Source organism: Macrobrachium nipponense, chromosome 1 (genome assembly GCF_015104395.2).
Source record: "Macrobrachium nipponense isolate FS-2020 chromosome 1, ASM1510439v2, whole genome shotgun sequence".
NCBI lineage: Eukaryota > Metazoa > Arthropoda > Malacostraca > Decapoda > Palaemonidae > Macrobrachium > Macrobrachium nipponense.
Window position 1 is genome coordinate 154940729 of NC_087200.1, and position 27615 is coordinate 154968343.

A 27615-nucleotide genomic window follows, 5' to 3' on the forward strand; every position below is an offset into this window, starting at 1 on the left:
CTCAGAAATAGAATTGGGAGGAATTGATCTTGGCTTACAGGAAGAGAATATTCAACAAAAGAAACGCTTTGCTAACCAGGACGCTTCTCGGGACGCTCGGGGTCGGAAACGTCGGCTGGAGAGACTTCAGACGCATGATATTAGTTCAGAAGAAGGATATGAAGATGAATATGAGGACGTTTTTGAGGACGCGAGGCGTAGTGCTAGTAAGGACGCTCGTCGTCCTTCATATCAGTACGCGTTCCAGGACGCAAATGAGGGACGCTTTCCAGGACGCAAATGAGGACGCTTTCCAGGACGCAAATGAGGACGCTTTTCAGGACGCAAATGAGGACGCTTTCCAGGACACAAATGAGGACGCTTTTGAGGGCGCTAGGCGTCCGATGCATAAAGTCACCCTGAGAAGAAAAGAACAGGTCGCTAGTCAGAAGGTTAAGCGCCATATGCTTCAAGGTAGTAGGAACTACAATATCAGTGCTCGTCAAGAGAAATCGTATGACGTTAGTTTGGAAAATTCGGAGAGAAAGTCAAGGTTAGGAGAACATAGCAGACTCTCCTCTTCAAAATTGATTTCAAACACAAGACCTACGGTTCGAAAGGGAGGTGAACACTTTGGTTTCTTCGTTTGATTCAGATAAGACTATGTCTCCATTAGAAGATAAATCGTCAAGCGAGGCTGCTTTGTTTCGGAAGAGGAGGAGGATCCTACAAAACCATCATCCTCTGGTGGATTATAAGACTTTGACTCGTCTTTTGAAAGATTTGTTTCCCGAGAAGTTTCGAGCTCCAGTTCCTCTCTCTCCACCTTCGCAACTAACCTCATTCGAAGGCAAGGAAGACTCAACTTTTTGTTGGTGGCCATGGCCACCTCGCTCTCGACTAAAAGGGCTTTTAAAAGAATCCATGATTGGATGGAATCCAAAAAGACAAAGGGCAAGACTTCTTTTGCACTTCCCCCCCACAAGGCTTAGTGGAAGATCGGGGAAGTGGTACGAGACAGAAGAGGAAGCAGGTTTGAGAATCCCCGCTTCCGCACAAGGGGATTTCGCCAACTTAGTGGAAGCTCCTAGAAGATCTTACCTGGCATCCAGCGAAAGTTTCGTGGACAATGTCAGAGATAGATCACCATCTCAAAGGCCTTTATAAAACTTTGGAAGTTTTTAAACTTTCTAGATTGGTGTTTGGGCGTCTTGGATGTTCAGTCTAGAAGCCCAGATTCCATCTCATTGGAGGACTTAGCGAGTATTTTGTCATGCATGGACAGAGCAGTAAGAGATGGCTCCGACGAACTGGCATCACATTTTGCGTCGGGAGTCCTGAAGAAACGCGCACTCTTCTGTAGCTTCACAGCTAAGTCAGTGTCGCCAGCGCAAAAAGCAGAATTGTTGTTCGCCTCCCTTTTCTCTGCATCTTTTTCCACAATCGATGGTAAAGGATTTATCAGTAAATCTCCAAGAACGAGCGACGCAGGACTTATTGTCCTCGGTCTTCGAAACGGCCTGCTGATCAGATGTCTTCAAGAACCACGCAAGCTTCTAGGAAGAATTATAAGCCCTTTCGTTGGAAGAGCCTCTTCAAGAGCTTCTGCTCGAGGGAGGAGTTTCCCTAGGGCAGAGCCCCCTCAAAAACCAGGGGAAAGAAATGACTTTTCGGCCCTCCAGACACCATCGGGGGCGAGACTCGCTCTCTTCGCCGAAGCATGGAGATAAGAGGGGCGAACTCTTGGTCACTCGAAGTGATCGGAAAGGTTACAAAATCCCGTTTCTAATCGAAACACCATTAAGCATAGAACCAATAGACCTTTCGCCCTCTTATCAGGATTCAAAGCAACAGATCTTATTAGACCTTTTGGTCAGATGTTGGAAAAGAGAGCAGTAGAAAGAGTTGTGTCACGGAATTCTCCAGGCTTCTACAACAGGCTTTTCCTTGTTCCGAAGCACTCGGGAGGATGGAGACCTGTCTAGACGTAAGCAGGCTGAATCTTTTTGTAAGGAAAATAAAATTCAAGATGGAACTGCACAGTCTGTTTTAGCTTCCCTGAGACCAGGAGATTGGATGGTGTCCTTGGATCTCCAAGATGCCTATTTCCATGTTCCGATACATCCTCGGTCCAGGAAGTTCCTCAGATTCGTTCTGAAAGGACAGGTCTTCCAATTCAGAGCTCTCTGTTTCGGGCTGAGTACAGCCCCTATGATATTCATGCTTCTGATGCGAAATGTAGCAAGATGGCTCCATCTCTCAAGATAAGAGTCTCACTCTATCTAGACGATTGGCTGATCCGGTCCACGTCAAAGGAACAGTGTCTGGAGGACCTACATACGACATTACAGCTGACGAAGGACCTGGGCCTTCTGGTCAACTTCGAGAAGTCCCATCTGATTCCCACACAGTCCATCGTGTATCTGGGATTCAGATGGATTCAGTGGCTTTTCAAGCATTTCCATCCATAGAACGTCAGCTAAAATGCTTAGAGAAAGTATCGTCTTCTTAGAGAAGGAAAATATGCTCGGCGAGGATTGGATGAGTCTGCTGGGGACCATTTCCTCGCTGGAGAAATTTGTTTCTCTGGGAAGCTGCACCTCAGACAGCTTCAGTTTTTCCTAGCAGACACTGGAAGAACAAGAAAGACCTAGATGAGATTTTGAGAATCCCTCAATAGATCAAAGAGCATTTGAAGTGGTGGTCCGATCCCGTCAAGCTATCGGAAGGGATGTCCCTCAAAGTTCTGAGCCCAGACCTAGTGTTGTTCTCAGACGCGTCCATGACGGGCTGGGGAGCAACACTGGGGGTAGGAAGAAGTGTCAGGCCTCTGGAGAGGGGAACAGAGGTCCTGGCACATAAACCTCAAGGAGCTAGAGGCGATTCGTTGGGCACTTCAATGCTTCGAGTCAAGGATTGTGGGACGAATTGTACAAGTCAACTCGGACAACACCACGGCGCTCGCATATCTCAAAAAAACAGGGAGGAACTCTATCTTTGCTCCCTGTTCAGGATAACGAGGGAAATCTTACTTTGGGGCGCTAGCTGAGAAATGTAACGATTCAACGAGGTTCGTTCAGGACAGCAGAACGTTCGTGCGGATCTCATCAGCCATCAACATCAAATGCTTCCAAACGAAATGGACCTCTCCATCCAGAGATTTGCAAGGAGCTATTATGAAACTTTGGGGACGCCCACTGGTAGACCTCTTCGCGACAGCAAAAACGAAGAGGCTTCCTATTTACTGCTCTCCGGTTCTAGACCCCCAGGAGCAATAGCAATAGACGCCATGCTTTGGAATTGGAAGGGGATGGATCTCTACGCCTTTCCTCCATTCGAAACTCCTGGAGAGGTAATAAGGAAGTTTGCGGCGTCGGAAGGAGCAAGAATGACGTTGATCGCCCCCTTTCCCCTTTGGTAGAATTTCCCAAGGACACTTCCAGAAAAAATCGATCTACTCACAGCCCCAGCTTCGAGAGGTATCACGAAACCTCTCCGCTCTGAGTCTGACTGCATTCAGACTATCCAAAAGTTGGCCAGAGCGAGAGGTTTTTCAAGATCGGTGGCAAGAGCTATTGCCAGCGCTAGAAGAACATCTTCCCAAGCTGTCCTACCAATCGAAGTGGGCTGTCTTCAGAAGTTGGTGTAGAAGGCAAAATATTTCCTCCTCCACGACCTCTGTGAGCCAGATTGCTGATTTTCTCTTACATCTTACAGATATAGACAACTTTCAGTGTCAACGATTAAAGGCTACAAAAGTATGCTGTCAACGGTCTTTCGACACAGAGGCTTGGATTTATCAAATGATAAAGATCTTCACGATCTATTGAGGTCCTTTGAAACATCAAAAGCTCCACGAGACAAGATTCCCTCATGGAATTTAGATGTTGTCTTAAAGTTTTTTAATGTCAGGTCGCCCCATTTGAGCCTATGCATGCTGCCTCTTTTGAAAGATGTAACTAGGAAAGCATTTTCCTAACCGCTTTGGCAACAGCTAAGAGGGTTAGCGAAATCCAAGCTATGAGTAAACATGTGGGTTTCAGAGAACACAATGCGGTGTGTTCGCTGAGCCCCTCGTTCTTAGCGAAGAACGAAAACCCATCCAAACCCCTAGCCTAAAAGCTTTGATATCAAGGGGTTATCAGAGTTCGTCGGACGAGAGCCGGAGAGAGTTTTGTGCCCTGTCAGAGCTCAAATTTTATCTGGAAAAGACCAACAATGTAGAGGCCCGTCAGACAACCTGTGGTGTTCGGTCAAGGAGGCCGGAATTACCAATGTCTAAAAACGCACTGGCGTTCTTCTTGAGAAACACCATCAGGGAAGCTCATTCGTCCTGCACGGATGGTGATCTTAAAAACTGCTAAAAGTTTAATGCTCACGAGGTTAGAGCGGTAGCTACTTCGGTGGCTTTTAACAGAAAATATGGCACTCAGTGATATCCTGGGTGCCACATTTTGGCGAAGCAACTCTGTGTTTGCTTCACACTACCTCAGAGATGTGAAGGCGACATATGAGAATTGCTACTCGCTTGGACCATACATTTCCGCGGATACAGTATTGGGGACGAGAAGCAATACGAACCCCATCCTTTAGAAAATGAATGTGTGTGATTTTAATTATGGGTTTGTTTTTTACGGTCGTAGGGTTGGCCGCTTGAGGCGGTCTTCCCTTTAATTAGCCTGAAAGTTATGGGACTAACTTTAGTGAGGCTAGGTTAGGTGGTATTTATTATGCTTCGTTGTCTTCAGTATGGTCAATATGGTCTAGTCACATTGTGGTCACGCCCCCGTTTGACAGATCATCTAGAACTATCCAGCTATACAGGTCACTACCTTGCTGGAAATTCTAGTTAAGCAGAAGCAGGCTTGGGTGACAGTAATCACGAAGTCAGCTATGCTAACAGGTAGGGAACCAAGATGTCAATCATCTGCATGTGAAATGTTTCCAAAATCCTTCTATACTGTCCCTTCCCACCTCCAATGGTGGGATTCAGCTATATATATATCTGGCAGGTAAGTGTCATGAACAAATGATATTGTCATGATGCATAAAGTTGTTCATACTTACCTGACAGATATATATCAAGTACCCACCCACCTACCCCTCAGGGGACAGTGGTAAAGAAAATCTGAATAGAAAATGGGAATGGTTCCCGGTATCCGCCTCCCAGCGGCGGGAATGGGTACTAACCACCTAGCCGACCACTGCATTTGCCGGGAGTTTCGAAATTCTGTCGGTCGTCAGAGAATACAGCTATATATATATCTGTCAGGTAAGTATGAACAAACTTTATTGTATCATGATAATATCATATTAAGACCTGGGATTATTACCATGTGGACCTGATGTAGACCTCAAAACAAGTGAAGAGTTTTTTTTCTAAAAGTAATTTTTTTGCTAGATATGAATTTTGTTCATTATGGTAAAAAAAATATACCCTATAAATCAGGAGAAAAAATTTCAGAAAAAATGAAGCAAAAATTGGAAAAAAAGGGCTTCGTTTGATTGGTCTATAATGTCCGTTTCTAAGCTTATATAGCAAATTTCAACATGCTATAGCTTTAAAACCCAATGGGAGAAGGTGTAATTTGAAGGTCCATAAGTATAGTTTTCGAGATACGGGCATTCAAAGTTTTTCTTTGTATTTTTACACAGTATTAATAAATAATGATTATTATGAATTTTTATATTTCTTTTTTGGTATTAATAAACCAAAACTATGTTATTTATCAAATTTAATCATAAATGAAGATCCTTTGCTCATAGATCGTAGCCTGGGGCATGCATCAGGCAAGACGGGGCACTACTTCCAAAGCAACTTTCTCTCTGCTCATTCTTTCTCTAACCTTCACTAACTCTGGCTTATTAGAGCTAATTTTCTTCTGTATGTTAGTGTGATGTTGTGCTTGTCTTTTCCTCTTTGGCATGATGAAAGTCTTGCCGAAACAAAGATAAACAGATGTAAAAACGAGAATGTCAGAGGCGAAACTCAAACGTTTACTCTCTTTTTACAAAGACAATGTTTAATAATCATGATTAATATGAATTTCATATTCCTTTTTGGGTATTAATAAGCCAAAACTATATTATTATCATAAATGAAGATCCCTTTGCTCCAAGACTGTAACCTGGGGCACTGTGCGACTTGTGCGTCAGGCAAGACGGGCGCTCCTTACTATGCACCCCTCCCTCTCTCTCTTCTCTAACTACGCTAATATCACATATATTATGAGTTCTGACTCAGAGCAAATTTTCTTCATCTGTATGTTAGCGAGATGTGTTTTCTTGTCTTTTTCCTCATTAGCATGATGAAATTCTTGCTAAAACAAAGATAAACAGACATGGAAAAAACAAGAGTAATGTCCAGGTGGAACTTGAACATGTACACTACCACGAGGTTTCTGCTCACACTGAAAGGTGGTAAGCTGACTCCTTTCCTCGTGCGACTCATGGAATCTCTACAGATGCCTTTGTTCACAATTTTTTTGACAATAATTATCAAAATTCACGATAACAGAAGAAATATTGCATTTTCTTGTACAGATCAATGTTTTTGGCTTATTGAGTTACGTTTACTAATTACCCTGTAACTACAAAAGTATGAGGAATTTTGACGATATATTTCGTATACGCATTTTCCATTGCCATACGAAGCTGCATGAATTTTTTCATAACTTTGTATTTTTTGCCCTATATATAAGGGTAACCCGGCCAGCCCAGCCCCCTTAAGGTCAACCTCATGTTTTCCTATAATAACGCACTAAAAGGAATGTTGATAAAAAATAGCCCCAGGGAAAGCAACAACATAATATACAAAATTCCATGTATGGACTGCCCCTCCTTTTATCTCTGGCAATTGAGCAAGGGCTTAGAAGTAAGAATCAAATAGCATTAATATTCTGTCAAAACTTGGCAAATATCTAATGTAATATTCATTCATTTAAGTGAAAACAACCACCAGATAAATTGGATTGGTATTTCAGTCATTGTGAGATCAAAAGATGTCTTATTACGAAATCTTTTAGAATCTGCCATTATACAACTTACTTCCCATTGTAATTTTAATATTAGTCGTGGCCTGTTTCATTTAGACCCTTGCATTTGTAACATGTTCAAGAATGACCTCAAAGATACAATCACAGGCTTAAATGCAAATTAGTTGACTCATAGAATATTTGGATATATATGTTAATATGTTTTGTGAATAGTTTTTGTTACCAAAGGTTTGAATGTGGTCAGTGCTGCATGTATTATCCTTTAATTGTCTTGTCCCTGTGTCTGAGCAGTTGGACTTAATCTTTTTGTAAACCTCTTAAATTGTACCCATGTTGATGCTTGTTCGGGAAGGTTACTAATTCTCCAGGTGTGTTGGCTTCTAGGTACTAATCTCCTTATGCAGTGGTCCCCCCGTATTTGCAGGGGTTGGGATGCGGGGTACCGCCAGACCCCCCTGTTGAATAGTTAGAATCCGCGAATGTTTGGAACCCCTATAAAAACGCTTAAAAACAGCCTATTTTGTTAGTTAAAACTCAAGAAAAACCACTAAAAATTTTCACACTTGGTTTTTTTTATAGTTTTATCATAAAAAGTGCTTTTATGTTGAGATCGATAAGAAAACCAGGAATTTGTGGATATTTCTCATAGAAAAATACTGCGAATGCGCGAATTTTCCGCGAATAATGCGGGGAAACGTTCCTGAAAGAAATCCGTGAATGTTTGAAAGTCCGCGAATCCGGAGAACGAGAATACGGGTGGTCCACTGTAATCCCTATCTGTCATTTCTGGGCTTGACCTGTGTCGGCCTGTGAAAATGGTTCCTTTGATACTATTTCTGAAGAATAAATATTGCTATTCATCCTAGAGAAAAAAGAAACAATATAATGCCAAGATAAATGGCTCGCTCACTTCTTATAGAAGTGTCGGTATAGTAAGGAGCGAGTGGAATCACTACCAGAGGTCCCTTGCCATTTAGCTTCTTCTTCGACAAAACCCCGAACTACGGAGGAGCCGTGCTACAGCTCCCGGTCTACTACTACCGTGAGCGCCTCCGACGCCTGAGACTACTTCCTTCGATAGCGCGCGTTACACCAAACGTTAAAATTTTTTCGGTGCTGTGTTTCGCTCTATTTTGGTATTTATTTTTGGATTTATTTTTCAAGATGTCTTCAAACTTCTGCTTCTAAGTTTAAGTACTGTTTGGGGGTTTACTGATCTCATTTTATGATGATCTTCGTGTTTTATACATATTCGGAGCCTTATCGGCGTATGCCCCTCGACCGCATGGCGGTACGGGTTATCTCTTTTCGGTCTTCCATACCGTTAGAGATTTCCCTTTTTCTCAGTACTTTAGATATGGTTACTTATACATAGTCTCTATATCTTTATGCAGTTAGTTTTTTAGTTAGCCTCCCCACGGGGCACGCTCCGACCGCACGTTTCGGACCTTAGTCTAGCTACGCCTTACATTGTTAGGAGTTTTATCAGTCACGATTGAGAGTCATATCATCTTAATTATTCTGATGTTCTCGTCTTTCCTTCTCTAGTTCCTGATTACCTTTAATAATATTATAGGTACTAGTTTGGCTAACATACACCATGCTTCGGTATGGCGATTAGCTCCCTGTTATAATTTATTTTACCGTTAAGTTAGGCTTTCATACCCCAATTGTCGATTGGTGATTAGCCTGCCCCCCGTTTTCTTGAACTAGAGGTTAAATTAGGCTAACATACCCCTTTCTTCTTCGGATCGGCGATTTAACCTAATTTTCTGTTTGCTTAGCTTCGTGTTCCCCGTGTTAGTCTAGCTTTAAGATATCGCTTTAATTTTATTTGATTGATTATTATAAATAATCCTATTTATATCAGTGATATTGATGTTGTTCCGACGGTTCTTCCCCACAACCCTCGGTTATCTTTTCACATGGCTGGGAAGACCACCGGTTTATCACGGTGAGCCACCCGGTTACGGGGTCCCCCCTCCCGTCCCCCCATTCCCCCCCCTCCATACATTGCCATCCACGTCGATGGGTGATGACTCGTTTCTCACAGCTAGCGTCCGAGTCTGCATGAGAGGGGGTGACTCACGGGACTGGTGGGGATCTCCCCTCCCCCCTACGGTACTCTCACTCGTCACGTGCCTCGGGGGCTCGGGACCTCCTCCCCCCTTCTTCTCCGTCCTTAACTGGCCCGCTCAGGGGGAGGGCTCCCTACCCCACATTCTTCCCTACTCTTTCCCCCACCCTCAGTTCAGTCGGCAGGAGGTGTCTATCCGCCGCTACCCGAACATAGAGAGGGGGGGGGAGGGAACCCACTGGGTTTCCTATCCACTTAGGATAGTTTCACACGAGCACTTACTGTATATAAGGGGTTTATTTTGTTTTATTTTGTGTTATTTAATGTTTAGAATCTTTTGCGTTACTCCGGGGGTTTTTTATTTCCGCCTCTCGTACTATCCCTTGCTTCGTTAGAAGTTTGACATTGCTCACTCAATATTAATTAACTCCGGGCCATACGGAGAACTCCGGGCCCTACGGAGTCTATTTTTAGTCATATGACAAGTGAGCTTTTAGGCCGGAGGCAGAGACCGTTTTCTTCCCCCCATCGTAATTTTTCTACGTAATATTCATACGTTAGATCTCTATCCGTCGGCCCTACCCCTACTCCGGCACCCACGGATAAGTTTGTTTGCATATTATTCCACCGGAGGTTGTCATTGGTACTCATGTATCCTTTGACTTACAGATGTTGTGCCAGGAGATTGGGTGCGTGCCATCCTCCAAGACCTGTTGCGGCCCATATAGTATGCCGTTCTCATGCAGGATGTGCCAGTGAAAGTGGAGGATTTATCGTTTGGCATCATGAAGCTTGCCAAACCTGCTACTTGCTAGTAGGAGATGCCTCACTGTAGTAAGTTTCTTAGCACTTTCTTCATTCATTCGTCACCTGGAATACTTGTTGTTTTATATTATACCTTTCACATATGAGACACATATTCATATAATCTAACACAACAGACATTCCTCCCCTATCCTCTCCCTAACTCTAGACCCTTTTTTACAGGGTTCTGATGAAGAAAAGAAGAAGCTTTGTCGACTCTCAAAGCTTGGGTGAGGGGGTTTTTTTTTGGCCGGAATTCTAAGGGCCGCCCCTACATTCTTACCACCCAGGATATGGCGGACCTAATATTCCCAGGAGCCAAGAAAGGATCAGTGGTGGACCCGATAGCGGCCGCCCCTTTGCTGGCCGACCTTCAAGTCATGATCTCCCTACAGGAGGGGGATTTCCCAGAGGACGTTGCAGAAGACGTTGCGGCAATGAACCTCGACGTTGAACCCATGGCTATTGACTCCATGGGTACAGGTAAGGGTGTGTAGGGGCAGCTCCTGTGGGTTCTCAGGGCCCTTTCCTGAATTCCCTTTCTCCATCACCTTCTACTGATCCTTCTACTTCCACTTCTTTCCGGGGCTTCACTGAAGAGCAGCGGTCTGTCCGTCCTAAGGCTACTTCAGTGATCCCCCAAGGCTAAGATGACCGAGGAGAAACTTAAAAAAAAGTCTCTCCCCAAGAAATCGGTCATCCTGACAGACACTATAACTCCGGCTCACCACCCGGATCAGTTAGGTCAAGGGAGGCCTCTTCCTCTGCGTCGAGGTCCCCCAAACATAGATCACGTAAGGATCGGGCTCAAGTCCCCTCTTTTTGATCCCGAATCCTTTTCGGCTAACATTCTGGAGCAGGTGGGAGTGATCGTAGGGGCCTTGGTTGACAACAAGGTCGGCTCGGTGCTCTCCCAGCTCTCCCAGCTCTCCAGTTCTGTTACGTCTTCCGGCCAGTCGATCCAATCGCTGGCGGAACGGCTGGCCGCTCAGGAGAATGCCATCGCCGGGATCCAAACCTCGATTGCGGCAGGTTCCCCTCTATCTGTGCCACCTTCTCCTCTTCCAATGCCAAGATTCCAGCCAACTGCCGGAATTCAAGGCGGCCAAAACCCTTGGAGGATCGCTTCGTATGCCCCGTTTGTCAACGGAATGTTGACAATCGAAGGCATAGGAACTCGAAGGCGTGAGGACTTCGAGTTCCACCCCAGAGACCTTCAACCACCATTCATTGGCTACGTCCCGACTAACGGAATCAGCGATGATGAGAGAGGACAAGGTTCCCAAGGAAACAGTGATCCTTCCGAGGGAACAGGCACAGCAGACTCTAATGAGAAGTCTGGAAGAATGGGGTGTGAAAACACCCGCATCACAGCCTTTAGGAGTCCTTTCATCACCATTTTTACTCCGGTGGAAGGGACTCCGCTACCACTGACCCTTAAGGTAGTGGAAGCAACCTTTCAGGCCGCCCTGAAAGACGAGCCCCTGCCTCAACTACGAGAGACGGAACCCACCTCGTCTCTTAGTCCCAGGCTCCGAGACGTACTTCGAAGGGGCAGTTCCTACTTTCTCAGTAGGAAAACTAAAGGCGGACTGTGCCACCTCTCTCTTTAGTGAGAGACTCCCCAGGGTTGTCGGACTCTCTCATCCAGATGGAGTACGACGCCCGGACTAGGCTCGCGAGATCCCTTTCCTCCATGACTATGGCGGAGATGACGGCTCTTGTATACCAACCAAGCCGTTATTTAAAGTTTTGGCTAAAGGTCTGCTGCACACCATGCAGTGTGACCTTTACGACTTCCTCATAGCCAGGAGAAATTGTAGGAAGCACGTTCTGGCGGAAGCTACTATCCGCCATGAACCGAATAAAACTGATTGCTTCCTCAATTTGGGGAACGGACCTCTTTCCAGCACCAGTAGTAGCAGAAGTCCTTCATGAGGCTTCTAAGGTCAACCAGTGCCTCAAAGTCAGGTGGGGACTGTAGCAAAGCGTAGGCAGGTAATCTTCTGGTCCTAACCCAAGGAACAAGAAGAAACCAAGGAAGGTCTCTCCCTTCCAGCCTTCTCAACAAACGTTTGGTTCAGGCAGTCCCAGCATCACAAGGGCAACCATCGTCGAAGGGTCAACAACAATACCTTGTTCTGACCCCTCAGTCCCAGCAATCTCAACCCTCCACTTCCTTTGCTGTCTCGCCAGCCTACAATTCCAACTATGAAAGCCAGAACTTTCAGCTTTCAATAGGTTTGCGAGAGGCAGTAGAGCAAGAGGTGCCTCTCGATTCAGAGGATCCGGCAGGGCTGCTAACAGGGGAAGAGTTTTGTTTTTCCGAGGAGCAAGAGGTGGCCGCCCCTCGGCAAACCAGCAGTGAGAATCCCAAGGTAGGAGGGAGGCTGTACCTCTTCGCCACGCGGTGGGGGTTCAGCCCTTGGGCTCAAAGTATAGTAACAAAGGGACTAGGTTGGAGTTGGCTAGAGGGCCCTCCTCCAACAACAAGAGTTCTATTCAAGCACCAACAACGGAATTGGTAGAGTATACCGAAGACCTCCTTCTCAAAGGAGTAGTCTCAAGAGTCAACAATTTAAAATTTCAAGGATGCTTGTTCAGCGTGCCAAAGAAAGACTCGGTAAACCGAAGAATCATCGTTAGACTTGTCCCATCTGAACTTATTCATTCATTGCGACAAGTTCAGGATGCTGACCGTTTCGCAGGTACGGACCTTACTTCCCCGTGGGGCCGTCACAACCTCTATAGATCTTACAGATGCCCTACTATCATGTTCCCATAGCCGAAACACTTCCGTCCATTCCTAGGCTTCAAACTAGGCAACAGATCCTACTCCTTCAATGGTAATGCCATTCGGGCTCAACATAGCCCCCAGGATCTTCACCAAATTGGCGGAAGCAGTAGTGCAAGACTAAGGAAACAGGGAATAATGTTAGTGGCTTATCTGGACGATTGGCTTATTTGGGCAAAGAACCCCAAGAATGCAAAGAAGCAACGGTCAGAGTGATCAAATTCCTGGAACATTTAGGTTTTCAAATAAACAAAACCAAGTCCAGACTAACACCGGAATCTCGATTCCAGTTGGTTAGGCCTTCAGTGGGGACTTACAATCGCACACTCTATCAATTCCGTCGTTGAAAAGGAAAGAAATTGCAAGAGCTACAAAACAATTTCTCAAACGACAACAAACATCCAGGAGGTGCCAGGAGAGGATCCTGGGCTCACTCCAGTTTGCATCAGTCACAGAGAACGTTTCTGCTCAGAGCCAAACTCAAAGATATAAACAGAGTATGGCGCTCAAGAGCGAATTGCAGATCACAGGACAAACTAGCCTTTATCCCAGCAATCTTACGGAAACGTCTCCGCCCCTGGACGGAGACAAAGAACCTTTCAAAAGCAATTCCTCTACAGTTTCCCCCTCCATCATTAGTGATCCACACAGACGCCTCACTAACAGGGTGGGGAGGATACTCCCAGTACGAAAAAGTGTTCAAGGAACTTGGTCGTTAACATTCGCCAGCTACATATCAATGTACTGGAGGCCATGGCAGTATTCCTCACACTGAAACGACTCCGTCCGCCCAAGAACTCTCATTTCAAATTAGTTCTGGACAGTGCAGTAGTAGTACACTGCATCAACAGGGGCGGATCCAAGTCAAGCCACTTGAACCATTGTCATGATAGCCATCTTTTCTCTGGCATGCAAAAACACAAATGGCACCTGTCAGCCCACTCACCTGGCAGGAGTCAAGAACGTAGTAGCAGAACGCTCTATCACGCTCCGCTCCGTTGGAATCGGAGTGGACACTGGACAGGAGTTCATTCAATTGGATCAGTCTACAAGTCCCCGGACTCCAAGTAGACCTCTTCGCCACGGAGTCAAACCACAAACTCCCTTGTTACGTGGCACCCAATCCTCGATCCTCTAGCAATACGCTACGGATGCAATGATCCTCGATTGGAACGAATGGAAGAATATTTACCTCTTCCCTCCGGTTGAACCTTCTCATGAAAGTTTTAGACAAACTCAGGACATTCAAAGGCCAAGTAGCTCTAGTAGCTCCCAACTGGCCCAAGAGCAATTGGTTCCCCTCTACTCCTAGAGTTGAGACTCCGACCACTACGGATTCCCAACCCCCAAACTAACCCAGTTAGTGTAAACTCAGACTGTGTCCGCTTCCTCAAGAATTCAGAAAACCCTAAACTTTATGGATTTTCTGAAATTCGCAGCATGAGGAATGCAGAAATTGATCCCCAGAATATCTCATTCTTGGATCAGATAAAAGAGAATCTACTCTCCGACAATATGATTCATCTGTCAAGAAACTAGCAGAGTCCTTAAGTTGTCCAAATTCTCAAGTCATGAAACAACGAACCTAGCCATAACTTTCTTCAGATCATTGTTTGAGAAAGGCTTAGCAGCAAGCACTATCACTACGACCAAATCAGCTCTTAAAAAGATCTTCCAATTTGGTTTTAGCATAGACCTTACGGATTCGTACTTTACGTCCATACCAAAAGCTTGTGCTAGATTAAGACCATCAACGAGACCTAATCAGTCTCTTGGTTTCTTAAATGATGTCCTCAAACTGGCCTCGGACATTAACAATGACTCTTGCAATTATATATCCCTCCTGAGGAAAACCCTATTCTTATTAAGTTTAGCCGCTCCGAGCTAGAATATCATAACTGTCAGCTTTATCAAGGGAACCAGGCACATTGAGTTCCTCCCCTCAGGGGAAGTCCTCTTATCCCCAGATCGCCATTTTCTAGCCAAAAATGAAGACCCACAGGACAGATGGTTCCTCGTGGAAAATCCTAACCACTACCTCAAGACATTTCCCTTTGTCCTGTCAACTCATTAAGAGCCTACCTAAGCAGAACAACTCTGAAATCTTCAGGCCCATTGTTCATTAGGAAGGGAGGTGGTACTTTATCCCTAAAAAGGGATCAGGCAACAAATTTCTTTTATACTTCATTAAACAGGCCAATCCAGAGTCCTTTCCTCCCATCGGGGAAGCCCACGATGTTAGGGCGGTGGCCACATCTATTAATTATTTCAACACATGAATTTTGACGATCTTAAGAAGTATACAGGCTCGGAAAATCTCAGACAGTTTTCAAACGGCACTACCTCAAAACCCTTAGAAGCCCTCAAATTTCCAGCAGTGGCAGCTGGAAACACAGTTTCTCCTGATTCTTAATTTTTACTATAACTTCTTGTAGCCTTCCCTTCTACCTGCCCCATTGCACCCTACTTAGTTTAGTCGCCTCCATGTATTGGGTTACCTTGAGTTTGCTTTTGTTCATCATTCTAATCGGATTCATTCCATTCTTTGTATATATCAACTTATATCTTGTCTTTGGGCCTAACCTGTATTGTTATTGTTTGTTGTTAGGCTAACTAATTTTAAGTGATAACCCGTGTTTTAGGGCTTATACTTCCCTTAGGGTAAGACTGTAATTTTAGTTGATTATTATACTATTAACCTTACAAGTGTTTAACTTTACCTTCTTAATTTATCTGTACTGTTCCTCAAGCTTGGTGTTTGGCATTCTCTGGTACTATTTCACAGGCCGACACAGGTCAAGCCCAGGAAAAGGGATTTTGACGAAGGAAAAATCTATTTCTGGGCAACGACCTGTGTCGCCCTGTGAAACCCCACCCTGTAGTTAGATTATCCTCACCCAGCTTACCCCAAGCTTGGAGGCTATCTTCAGGAATGACGTCTCAGGCGTCGGAGGCGCTCACGGTAGTAGTAGACCGGGAGCTGTAGCACGGCTCCTCCGTAGTTCGGGGTTTTGTCGTTTTTGTCGAAGGAAGAAGCTAAATGGCAAGGGACCTCTGGTAGTGATTCCACTCGCTCCTTACTATACCGACACTTCTATAAGAAGTGAGCGAGCCATTTATCTTGGCATTATATTGTTTCTTTTTTTCTCTAGGATGAATAGCAATATTTATTCTTCAGAAATAGTATCAAAGGAACCATTTGTTTTCACAGGGCGACAAGGAGTCGTTTGCCCAGAAATAGATTTTTTCCTTCGTCAAAATCCCTTTTATATGACCCTTCCCTTGTCATCTCAGTTTCTCATGTATGTCGGTCGGAGTCTGCTAACTAAAGGACGTGAATCAAAAGATCTTGTAGGTACTCCAGTGTTTCACTTTCCCTTGTGGCTTATACCGTTCTTTAGTTGTCATATAAATTATCTAAAACCCATGATAATTAATGAATGGCAGAATATATGGCATAGTAAACCTGATTGTAACAAACTGAAACAGATAAAGTTAATGTTAAAATTTGGAATTTATCAGATTAAAAGGAATGACACATAAGTTATTTTGAAAAGTATTAAACTGGTTATTCTCCTTTGACCAATGCCAGTGACTGCAAAGCTCCAAAAGATGTTCCAATTAATTACAGGGTCAGCTGTGTTGACCAACTCCTCAATTTCCACTCCAGACTTGAGGCTGAGAAGATTCTTCTGTGCCAAATGTAACCACTTCCCAAAAACAGTTGTCGTCAGGGTATCAAGGCTCTGATTTGCTTGTCTTTGTTCTCCCTTCCTTTCCTTCCTCAGCTATGTAGCAGTCAGGCTAAGTACATGCTGGAACAGGCCACAATGCTAGAAGGCTTCACAATGAAGCACCCTATCTTGGAGCGTTTACTTATAAAGTATTACTCCCTCCTTGATCTGCCTTTTAACCCCAGGGAATGTGTGTGTAAAGCTAACATAGGACTCACATTATTTGACAATTAACTAAGGAGATAGGTACTTTTGTGACTTGAGCTCTCCTTTCTGCTGGGGTAGCACATGGTTCTGCAAATTTTTCTTGTCCAGACACATGTTGCTTATGTTCAAGCCCCTCACCTTTATATCCCTGTGCCAGGGATAGGACACTAAAGGAATCATTGATTCCCAGTTTTTTCTCCTGACCAGGGACATGACATTTCCAGTTCATACTGAGGAATGCTCCTACCAAAAAGGCTGTTGTTTGTATATCTTATGAAAAATATAAATTTCTTTTAAAATTAAATATTTTTAAGTCTAATTTTAGTGGAGGGGTTCATGGTTTTGCTATATACAGAGGGTTTTAAAAGGAGTAATAATTTTGAACACTGATTTTTCAGTATGTAATGATGCCCTCACTCATAGTCGCAAAGGGCGCACTGTTATGTCTGAAGACGAACGGTATGAAGCTGTTCGGCATTGTCGCTATGTAGATGAAGTGGTTCCTGATGCACCTTGGACATTAGAGGATGACTTTTTAGACTACCATAAGGTTTGTTTTATAAATTTGTGCTCCCATATTTCCTTTTCAGTAATTAACAGAAATTTGGTATTGCAGTATGAAATAGTAGAATTAGTTTGTTCTTTTGGAAAATTTCATAAATATTTTAAGTTTTTAAATATGCTGGACTATTTTTTTATGGAAGTGTGATACAATAACTGAAATGCAGTATTTGTCCACTCCGATAGATTTTGTAGCACATGAAACGATATTCCCTATACCACGGGCAGTGCAACAGATGTATATGCTCACATTAAAGCCCGTGGTATGTTTGTTGTTACGGAAAGAACAGAAGGAGTTTCAACAAGTGACGTTGTGTCCACGTATAGTCAAGATTACGATGTATACGTCAGAAGAAATTTAGCGCGAGGCTATAGTGCAAAGGACCTGAATGTTTCATATATTAGTGTAAGTATTATTGTATGTAATATGTTTTTGTAATTGTGTATTTAGGTTTTAATTAATATTTTGTATAAATTTCATGCTTTCAAAGATAAAGATAAAAAATGTTAACAATCCAGTACCCACCCATGAAACAAGTACAATATGAATCTTCCAATGCTTAACATTACTTTTCTGAACATTATTATAAAAAACCTCTTACTCACAGTTTAGCCAGTCATGTGAGAGCAAAATTAGTCCTGTATTCAGATTAAACTACATTATAGTGATAATAAAAATAATAATAATAACCCTTTGTTGTTCATACGTGAACAAACCGCGGTCTTAACAATAGGATAATTTCTAGCGCTTAGCTGGATCCGGTTAAACACAGGTGAAAGCAAAGAATCTTGTGAGATCTGGAAACGCGTGCGTATGTCGGGTGAAGAAAGGTCAAGGACCACGCACCTACGCCACCGCATCAGTCTTTTCTTAACCACATGGCCTTTACCCGGTTGGCATTGCCCATTTCAATTGTGTTTAGTGTGTGTGTGTGTATGTGCTGTTATTTTGGCTTCTGCTCCTTCTCGGCCTTGTCATCGTGTGTGCCCGGTAACTCCAGTTTTTCTCAGTGTTCTAGTTTTTTGGCTTCGGCTGCGCCCCCCCCACATCACTTGCAGTAGGTGTCTCATCTTATGTTTAATATACCAATTTTTTTTTAAAAAAAAAACCCCGAAGCCCTGCACGGAATGCCATGCGTGGCCTAAGAACAGTGGAAGTGGTTTTATAGCAAGAGGGAGCATTGTAGGATTTCTTCCTTCTTCCTGATGCTCCTGATACGATCACACCCCATAGTAGTGTGGTGCCTTGTCCCTTCTTTTCTTCCATCGATTTGTCGGAAGTTTCGGGAGGCCCTCAGGTTGTTTCTGTACGTTGCCCCTCCATCTTCGGGAGTTAATTTGATTCCAAGAAGGAGGAGGTTTTTCCCATCATTCTTGTCTTTATTTTTGCAGTCAGAGGCATCCAAGATGGCATCCGCTTTTGGAAGGGAAGAACCCATGGGGCTACGGGGTTCTCCGTCCTTGGGGGGTTGCTGTCGCTTTTCATTGATGTTCACTATCCCCCCCTCCTCCTCCTCATGTTGTGCAGGCCCTCCACCTCCTCCTGCCCTCGTCTTCATGGGTAGCCAAGGTCAGCCATATTGCTCCGCCAGTGACAGTTGCTGCTTCTTTGAGTCAGAGGGAAGCCGTGGCGTCAGCTCCGCTAGTGACTTCATGGGGTCAGTCATTTTATATCCCTCCCCCAGTGGCATCTGCTTCCCATTCGGATCGAGGGGAAGCTGTGACGTCACCGCCGCTTATGATGTCACTTCCATCGATGACGTCACTCTGTCGCCTCCACTGCGCTGCCTCGCTTATCTGTGTCGTCATTGTTCTTTGCCGTGACGTCATATCTGCCATCCAGTTCACTGCATCTCCCTTCCATGTCGTTGGAGCCTTCTCTTGCTGATCCATCTGTGGCTTTATGCTAGGCGGTTCTTAAGAGATTGTACTTTATTTTCGAAGTTGAGTTGGCTGCCATGTTGACTTGGAGGACTGGAAGCAAGCGTGTTGTATCGCCCCCCTCCTCCTGCGAAGAGGTTGTGCAGAAGCCAGTGCTGTCTTCCTCTCCTTCTCCCCCATCTCTGCCGCGTTGGCGTATCAAGCTTTGGAAGGCTAAGGACTGTGCCCTTTCCCTTCGCCTGCGAGTGAAGAGCAAACATGGCCCGTGTTTCCTGAGAAATGTTGGTGTTTCATAAAGTGTTATTATATCTTCTCTTGTGCAATCTGCAGTGGCTGCTTGACCCTCTGCATCGAGTCATGAGCATGTTGCAACCTCCCCTGTCTGTGCACATGTTGCAGGATCTCCCACTTCTTCTCCAGGGCCTATCCATCGCCGTAAGGATCTCAAGGGAGGGGGCCTGTCAAGGGGTCAAGGTTGTGGAGTGTGGAGTTTGGTGTGGCAGGAGTCTTTGCCTGCCCCTCTCCCTGGCTCTTCCAGGAGTTTCGACTCTGAGGGATTCTCATTCGTTCTTGAGTGTTTGAGATTTCTCCCCAGCTCACGCCTGGGTACATCTGCCACGCCCGTGCCCATTCGCGGCATGTTTAAGGGAGTGGCCTGTTGGTGGAGCGTAGTGGTGTTCCTGGTGTTGTGGTTGGTTTGTCTTGGGAGTCGGTGCTTGGGTCCAGCCCCCACACAGGTTAGTTTGGTGTTTCGAGCTGTTTGGCTGCTGGTTCTTCTGTTATTTTGAACAAGGAAGGTGTTTTAGATGGACTGCACACCCTTCTCGTTGTCGGTCTCTGTTGCCGAAGCAGGAAGAGGGAGACACTCAAGAGTTTTGTCTTCCTTTTTTAGAAGTCGTCGATCTCTTTCGTGGTTTAAATAATTTGGAGAGTAGGACTCAGGCTCGGTCGTCTTACACTCCTTTCTGCTTGGAAGCCTTGCTGGGAGCTAAGCAGGATCCCAAGCCTTCGTTTTAACTTCCCTCTTTGGGGCACATCCAGTCGGTCTTGCATAAGGTTAACACCGCTATTTCAGATCGAGATGGTTCGCTTCGCGCTAAGGCTCTCCCAAGCTGCTACCCCCGCCTCTCATGAGGCATAAGAAGTACTATGCTACAAACTCTGCCTTTTTTGATGTCGCATCATCTTAACCCGCACGTCATTTGTCTGAAGCTGGGATGGACTTTGGAGCAGGCGAAGTCGGTGGCTCCATTGTTGTCTCCACAAGACGCCTCAGCGTTGGAATCTACAGCAGCCTTCATGTTGCAGATGGTATCTTGGCTCTGGTCTTTAGTCATTGCCAAGATAGCTTCTGACAGGTCCCGAGAAGGGTTGGTGACTGTGTCCTCTCTTGCTAGTTTGTTGCAGTCCGGAGGCAAGACGTTTTCGTATATGGCTTACTTCAATGTTAATTTATGGGCTAACCTTCTCCTGATTAGAAGAGATGCGGCTTTATCCAGGATGGAAAGATCAGTTGACACTGAATCCTTGCTGGCATCGAGAAATGGGGATCTGTTGGAGTCTCAATTTTTGTTCCCTCGGAATGAGTTGGAGGATGAGATAGACCAGCGCTGGGCCAACACCAAGAACTTGGTGCACCAGACTGTGTGTAAGTCGGAGTCTCGTCCTCTGAGGGGTGCGGTCTCCTCTTCCTTCCCTGCCAGCAGCAGTCACGAAAAGATCGTTGCCTGGAGGTAAAGGGGGCCGTCGGTAGGTTGCCGCCTCCCGGAAAATTCCTTCCCTCCCTCTCCTGCTCTCCTGTGGGGGTTCATCGCCTTTCCCTCCTCCGGGTTTGGGGGTGGTGGGGGGGGGGTTTTGGGGGGCCTGCTTGGTGGGCCATTGGGCCAAGTGGCTGAGTTGTGGGGCGTGAAGTGGGTGGTAGATATCCTTCCGGTAGGGTACTTACTGCCATTCAGCTTCCCTCCTCCTCTCTCAAAAAACAAGCTGTGGCTCAAAGGGAAACATATCCTCCAGATTCTTTGGATTCTTGGCTTTTCAGTTCTTGGGCCTTCGGGAGAAATGCAGTAGATGCTGAACAAGGATGCAATAGAGGAAGTGGTACATCCATCTCCAGGGTTTTACAGCCACATCTTGGTGTCCAAGGAATCAGGAAGTTGGAGACCTGTGATTGATTTATCCACCTTGAATCACTTCATGAGGAAGACGCTGTTCAAGATGGAGACCCATGTTCAGTGTTGGCAGCTCTGAGGGAAGGCGACTTCCTGCAGTCGATGACTTGAGGGATGCATACTTCCAGATCCCTAGTCATCCGGTTGTTCAGAGAGTTCCTTGGCTTCTCTCTCGGGGACTAGGTCTTCGAGTTCAAAGTCCTGTGCTTCAGGCTGACCACAGCCCCTCAAGTGTTTACAAGGGTCTTCTCTCTCATATCAAGTTGGTCCCATGTTCAGGGGATCCGTTAGCTGAGGTACCTCGACGATTTGTTGGTCTTGGCAGGTTCCAAGGAAAAGCTGCTGCAGGACAGAGATTGTCTGCTTCGGTTTTGTCTGGAACTGGGGATTGTGGTTAACCACAAAGAGTCAAACCTTGTACCCAATCAAGTATTCCCTACCTGGGCATGGTCATTGATATGGCGGTTGCAAGAGTTCCCGTCGGATCAGAGATTAGAGAAGTTGAGTTGTGAGTGGTGGCACGCAACTTCCTCTCGGAACCACATCAGTCAGCTCATCAGTGGCAGGTTCTTTTAGGAATTTTGTCTCCCCTGGAGAAGCTGGTCCCTCATGGGCGTCTTCATCTTCGGTCTCTACAATGGAGACTGGGGGAATTCTGGTCTCCAGTGGGGACTCACACTGTTAGAGGTTCCTCTGTTTGTGGAAGTAAGAGAAGACCTTCTATGGTGGTTGGACGACCGAAATCTTATGAAGGGTGTCCCGCGTTCTCTATCACTGGACTTCCTTCTGTTTTCAGACGCCTGTCTCGCAGGTTGGGGCTCATTTAGGTGGCCTCTGTCCCAGGCAAACAGAATGCGGTCACAGACAAACTCAGTCATTGGGATCAGATCCTAGGGACAGAGTGGTCCCTCTAAGTTGTAGCAGACAAGCTCTTCCTGGTTTGGGGGAGACCCATGCTGGATCTTTTTGCGACTCAATTCAACACAAAACTAGAGATATTCTGTTCAGTGGTCCAGATCCTTTGGGGTTAGAAGAGAATGCATTACAACATCCCTGGTACAACCTGAAGGTGTATGCCTTCCCTCCGTTTTGTTTGATCCATCAGGTTCTGAACAGACTGATGAGTTCGTAGGGTCTCACGATGACTTTCGCAGCTCCTCTGTGCCCTCAGGTGGAATGGTTTCCAGATCCGCTGTAGTCCTTGTCGGAGGAAAATTACCCCTTGGTGGCATCTCCTGTGTCAGCCGCATGCAGAAAGGTTCCACCAGTCAATAGAATCCCTGTCACTTCACGGTTGGAGGCTATCAAGTATCTCCGAGAGAGGCTTTTCTCAGAGAACAGTAGGGCATATGTCCAGCAGTCTCAGAAAGTCAACCTCTGTGGTTTACCGAGGCTATGGGCGATCTACTGTGATTAGTGTCGTAAATGGGTTTTTTTTTCTCCACTTGCAACCTCTATTCAGCAAATAGAAGACTTTTTAACCTTCCTCAGAGATGAGGTAAAGTTTGTTCTGTTTTCTTTCTGCCATTAGTGGCTACAGGGTGGGGCATTTTTGAGCAGTCCCGAGTTCTAGGGAGCTCAAGCCTCTGACGTGGGATGTTTCCTTGGTCCTCAAGAGCTTCACTAAGAGTCCATATGAGTCTTTGTGTCACCCATCTGACAGGAACTTGACGCTCAAGACAGCTTTCCTCCTGGCCCTGGCATCTTTGAAGAGGATAGGAGAGCTCCATGGTCCGAGCTATGATGTGAAGCACCAGGGGTGGGGGTTGGTGTCCTTTGAATTTGCTCCAGAATTCGTGGCCAAGACCCAAAATCCCTCTATGCACGATGATAGGTTCACTTCATTTTCCATTCCTTCACTGAATGACTTTGTGTGTGTGATGCTCAAGAGCTTTGTTGGTTTGTGTCCCCGTCTGGGCCCTGCGATGCGATTTTTAAAAAGCGCAGCACCTTAGACCAGGCTGCCGCAGACTTTTTGTTAGCACAGGACGTACAAAGAAAGAGGTGTTTGAAGACTACTATCTCTTTTTGGATACGGAAAGCCATTAGACAGGCATACTTGACTCTTGATGATTCCACCACCACGTCTGCGCAGGCTAGAGCGCTCTGCATGACGTTAGGGGTATTGGTCCCCCTCTGGCTTTCAAAAAGAACTTGGCTGTACATAGAGTGCTGAGCACTGGTACTTGGTTACACCAGTCCACGTTCACCTCTTTCATCTCCTGAGGATGTTGCCCACAGATTTACGGACACGTTTTGTTCCCTGGGTTCCCTGTGGTGGCTGCCCACAGGATGTGTAACTCATAGTTGCCCTTAACATGGCACTTTTGTATCTTACCTAAGATGATTGTGTGGATAAGAGAATGAGGGAGTTGGCTGGTCTCTTTCTGTCTCTTGTACCTTTCCTTCTTCTATCGGGCGGGCTAAGGAATAGACATGTCATTCGGTGGACTGGTCTGATACAAGTGAGTAAGGCAGTCATACTGATAGTGTGGTTGCTTGGTATACAAATATCAAACCCTCTATTCAGTAGCACATGCTCCACTCCTTGGCAAGGAGGAGTTTGGAGTGATAACTAACCCTGGTGCGTTGTATTGTTATTGGACAGTCAAAGTTTCTCTCTGTTTCCCTATACAATGATTCTCCCATATATCATTGTACGTCACTCAGAGTCTTAGTGGTTAGATATCAATTTATCTAGCTTCTCACGGGCTTCAGTCCCTCTCAGAAGTTATTTCTTCTGGAGCTGGACTGGTGGGTAGTCCCCCAGCCGGTTTAGGATGTCTTGTACCTCCCTCCAATTATGAGTATCCTATTGTTAAGACCGAAGGTTTGTTTGGCACCAGCTGGAGAACCGGTTAAAAGCAATAACAAATTGTATATGCAAGGGATCTGTAGCATCTGGCATCCAATACATAGCTGAGGGGGAAGCAGATCAGAGACCACGCTTGAACCTTGTGATGTATTTAATTTTTCTTCAACTGCCTTGGACAGTGGACGTTCAGTTTTGCTCTCCTCCTCCCAAGCTGGTTTTTGCCCTAAGCGTGTGATTCCTATTTCTGCTTATACAGTAATACCTTGGGATACGAGTTTAATTTGTTCTGTAACTTTGAGCTCGTAAGTCAATCTACTCGTATGTCAAACAAATTTCTCCCATTTAAAATAACTGAAATAGATTTAATCTGTTTCAGCCCTGTGAAACATCCCCAAACCATCCTAAATTATGAAAAAAGACATGTTTTTAATTAAGAAACACACATGTATACTTTACCAATGCATAACAAAATATATGAAATAAAAGAAAAGGTGTTATTTAGTACTGTATTCTTACCTTGGAGACAGACGAGTGCGGCTAACGGAGGTGAATGGCAGAAGAGGAGGGAGGGAGGAAGCGATGCAGGCACTGTAGACGTAAACTAAAACAGCACTTTCTTAACACAATGAAAACTAAAATTGCATTTTGTTTACTTTAGATAAAACTAAAACTGCACTTTCCTTACTTGAAATGAAAAAAAAAAAAAATTCATTGTAAAAAAGAACTGCACTTTCTTCTTCAAGTCGGGCGTAAATAATACTCGCCTTTTCACATATTACAGTCACCATCAATTTATCTTCTGCTAGCTCCTTCTCTTTCACCCCACACCAGCGGAATTGGGACAGAATTGTAGTTCCTTTTGCTGGTGTTGCACTTTTGATGGCATCCTTTTGTTCAAGGATGGTACAAATTGTAGATGTACTGCAGTCGTACAGCCTTGCCAGTTCAATCACTTGTAAACCATGCTCATGTATTTTCTGTTATTTCTGCTTTACTTCTATTGACATCATTCTCTTCTTCTTACCACTTTCCTTTATACTCATTTTCTTCGGCCCATGTTGGCACACAAAAGGGATTTTGACAAAGGAAAAATCTGTTTCTGGGGGAAGACCTGTGACGCCAGGTGAAATGTTCCTGTAGCACACATTTCTAGGTATAAATAGATGCTAAATATACCAGAGATAAAGCTAAATGGAATGCTGAAGTTACTACCTTCAGCTCGCTCACCCATAGGGTGTCGGTATAAACACAAGGGCGAGTGGAACCCACTACCACAGGTTTTCTGCCAGTTAGAAGATTCCCCTCAAAACCCCTCTCTAGGTAGGTGCCGTTACAAGGACTACAATACGTCTACCTTCTGCTCACTACTACTACAACTCCCGCCTGAAGGCTTCATTCCTGAATTACGCACCCAAGCTTGGGCCGGTCTAAAGGGTGGGGATCAGGAAAAGAGAGGGCTCAAAAAAAGGGATGGGTTCACCGGGCGACACAAGTCTTCCCCCAGAAATAGATTTTTCCATAGTCAAAATCTGGGTTCAAACCTGTGTCGGCCCCGGTGAAATAGTATCAGAGAATTGGCCATACAAGCTTGGTAAAACAAAAAATTTAAAAGATATACGGTTCTCTTAAAATTAAGTTTTAATAACCAATGTAAAAGTAACAGGTTACAATGGTTAAAAAGTGGGAACAAATATGACCAGATCCATACTATCCTGGGAAAACAGCAGGTAAGGAATACAAAAATAACAAATATAAACTATATACATGTCCGGAAGTGGATTGATAAGCAAACCAGCCCGAAACCTAAGGGAGACAGGTAGGGATTACGAGCGAGGCAGGTAGGAAAGAGTGAGCATCACGGGAAAAAATTAATAGCAGAATAAAGGAATGGGAAATAGAGTTATAAGACTAGGCCGTATCAGGGGAGACAATGCTCCCTGCAGCCACTGCTGAAAATTTAAGGGCCTCTAAATTCTTTAGACAGTGGCATTTAAATACTGCCCGGGATTTCCAACCCGTATATTTTTTAAGATCCTCAAAGTTCATATTGTGAAAATAGTTAATTGAGGTAGCCACTGCCCAGATATCATGGACGTGAGGGACTGAATCCGGATTGGCTTGTTTAATAAAATAAAGAATTTGTTGTCTGATTCCTTTGAAGGAAATGGTTCCGCCTTTTTCTCTAATAAAAAGAAGACCTGAAGACTTTCCAGAAGTTCTGCCCAGATAAGATTTTAATGTGACAATAGGACACAATGATGAGTCCTGTGTGAGGATGGTTAATAATCGTTCCGTGGAGCCCACCTGTTTTGTGGGTCTTCATTCTTTGCTAAGAATTTCCGATCTGGGGAGAGTAGAACTTCACCCGACGGGAGGAAATCAATGTGATTTGGGTCTCTAGAAAGAGCCGACAGTTCAGATATTCTGGCGCCTGAAGCCAGATTCATTAAGAATAATGTTTTACTGAGAAGGGTTATATATGAGCATGATTCATTATCAGTGTCTGAAGCCAACTTGAGTACATCGTTTAAAAACCAGGAGACCGTGTGGGGGCAGTCCACTGGTCTCAGACGGGCACATGCTCGAGGGATAGATGAGAAGTACGAATCTGTCAAATCAATATTAAAGCCAAGCTGAAAAATCTTCCTTAAGGCAGATTTAGTCGTAGTAATGGTACTAGCAGCTAGACCTTTTTCAAACAGGGTTCTAAAGAACGAAATTGCCAGATTCGTAGTCATCTTTTGGGCATTCTGTTCTTTTAGTAAAAGATGGCCATTTTCTTTACTGCAGAATCATACTGTCTGAGTGTTGATTCTCTTTAATCTGATTCTACGAACAGGATGTTTAGTGGATCGACACTAGCATCCTTCTGTGCCGCAAACTTCATGAAGTCCACAAAGTTAGGGCATTTAGAATTCTTGAGGAAGCTGACACAGTCCGAGTTTGTACTATTTGAGTCAGTTCTGGATAGGGAATCCGTCTGGGACGGAGATTCAACTCTAGTAGAAGAGGAAACCAATTGCTCTTCAGCCAGTTGGGTGCAACCAATGCTACCTGTCCTGTGAAAGATCTGAGTTTGTGTAGGACTTTCTTTAGGAGGTTTACTGGCAAAATAGGTAAATCTTCTGCCAATTGTTCCAGTCTATGGACATCGCATCTGTGGCATGAGCTAGAGGGTCCAGATTGGGAGCCACTTAACACAGGAGTTTGTGATTGGACTCCGTGGCGAACAGGTCTACCTGAAGGCCCGGGATTTGATTGCAAATCCAACGGAATGACTTCGTATCCAAGGACCACTCCGACTCCAGCGGAGTTGTTCTGGATAGTGAGTCTGCAATGACATTCCGTATTCCTGCCAGGTGAGTAGCTGACAGGTGCCAATGATTTTTCGTTGCTAACGAAAAAATTACAATCATTACATGATTTACTTTCCTCGACTTGGAGCCCCCTCTGTTTATGTAATGAACTATCACTGCGCTGTCCGAGACTAGTCTTACATGACTGTTCTTGACTGGAGCTAGACATTTTAAGGTCAGAAAAATAGCCATTGCTTGTAGGACGTTGATGTGGAACTGGCGGAATGTATTCGACCACGTTCCT

General features: G+C 44.9%; 1 protein-coding gene across 1 annotated transcript in view; it reads left to right on the forward strand.

The window, feature by feature from the left end:
- The window catches only part of LOC135219775 (choline-phosphate cytidylyltransferase A-like), a 327433-nt gene that overhangs the window by 201491 nt on the left and 98327 nt on the right, over nucleotides 1-27615 (forward strand). Inside the window, 2 exon segments of the mRNA XM_064256827.1 lie at nucleotides 16989-17144; nucleotides 17319-17557. Of these exon segments, the coding sequence (XP_064112897.1) occupies nucleotides 16989-17144; nucleotides 17319-17557 (395 nt within the window).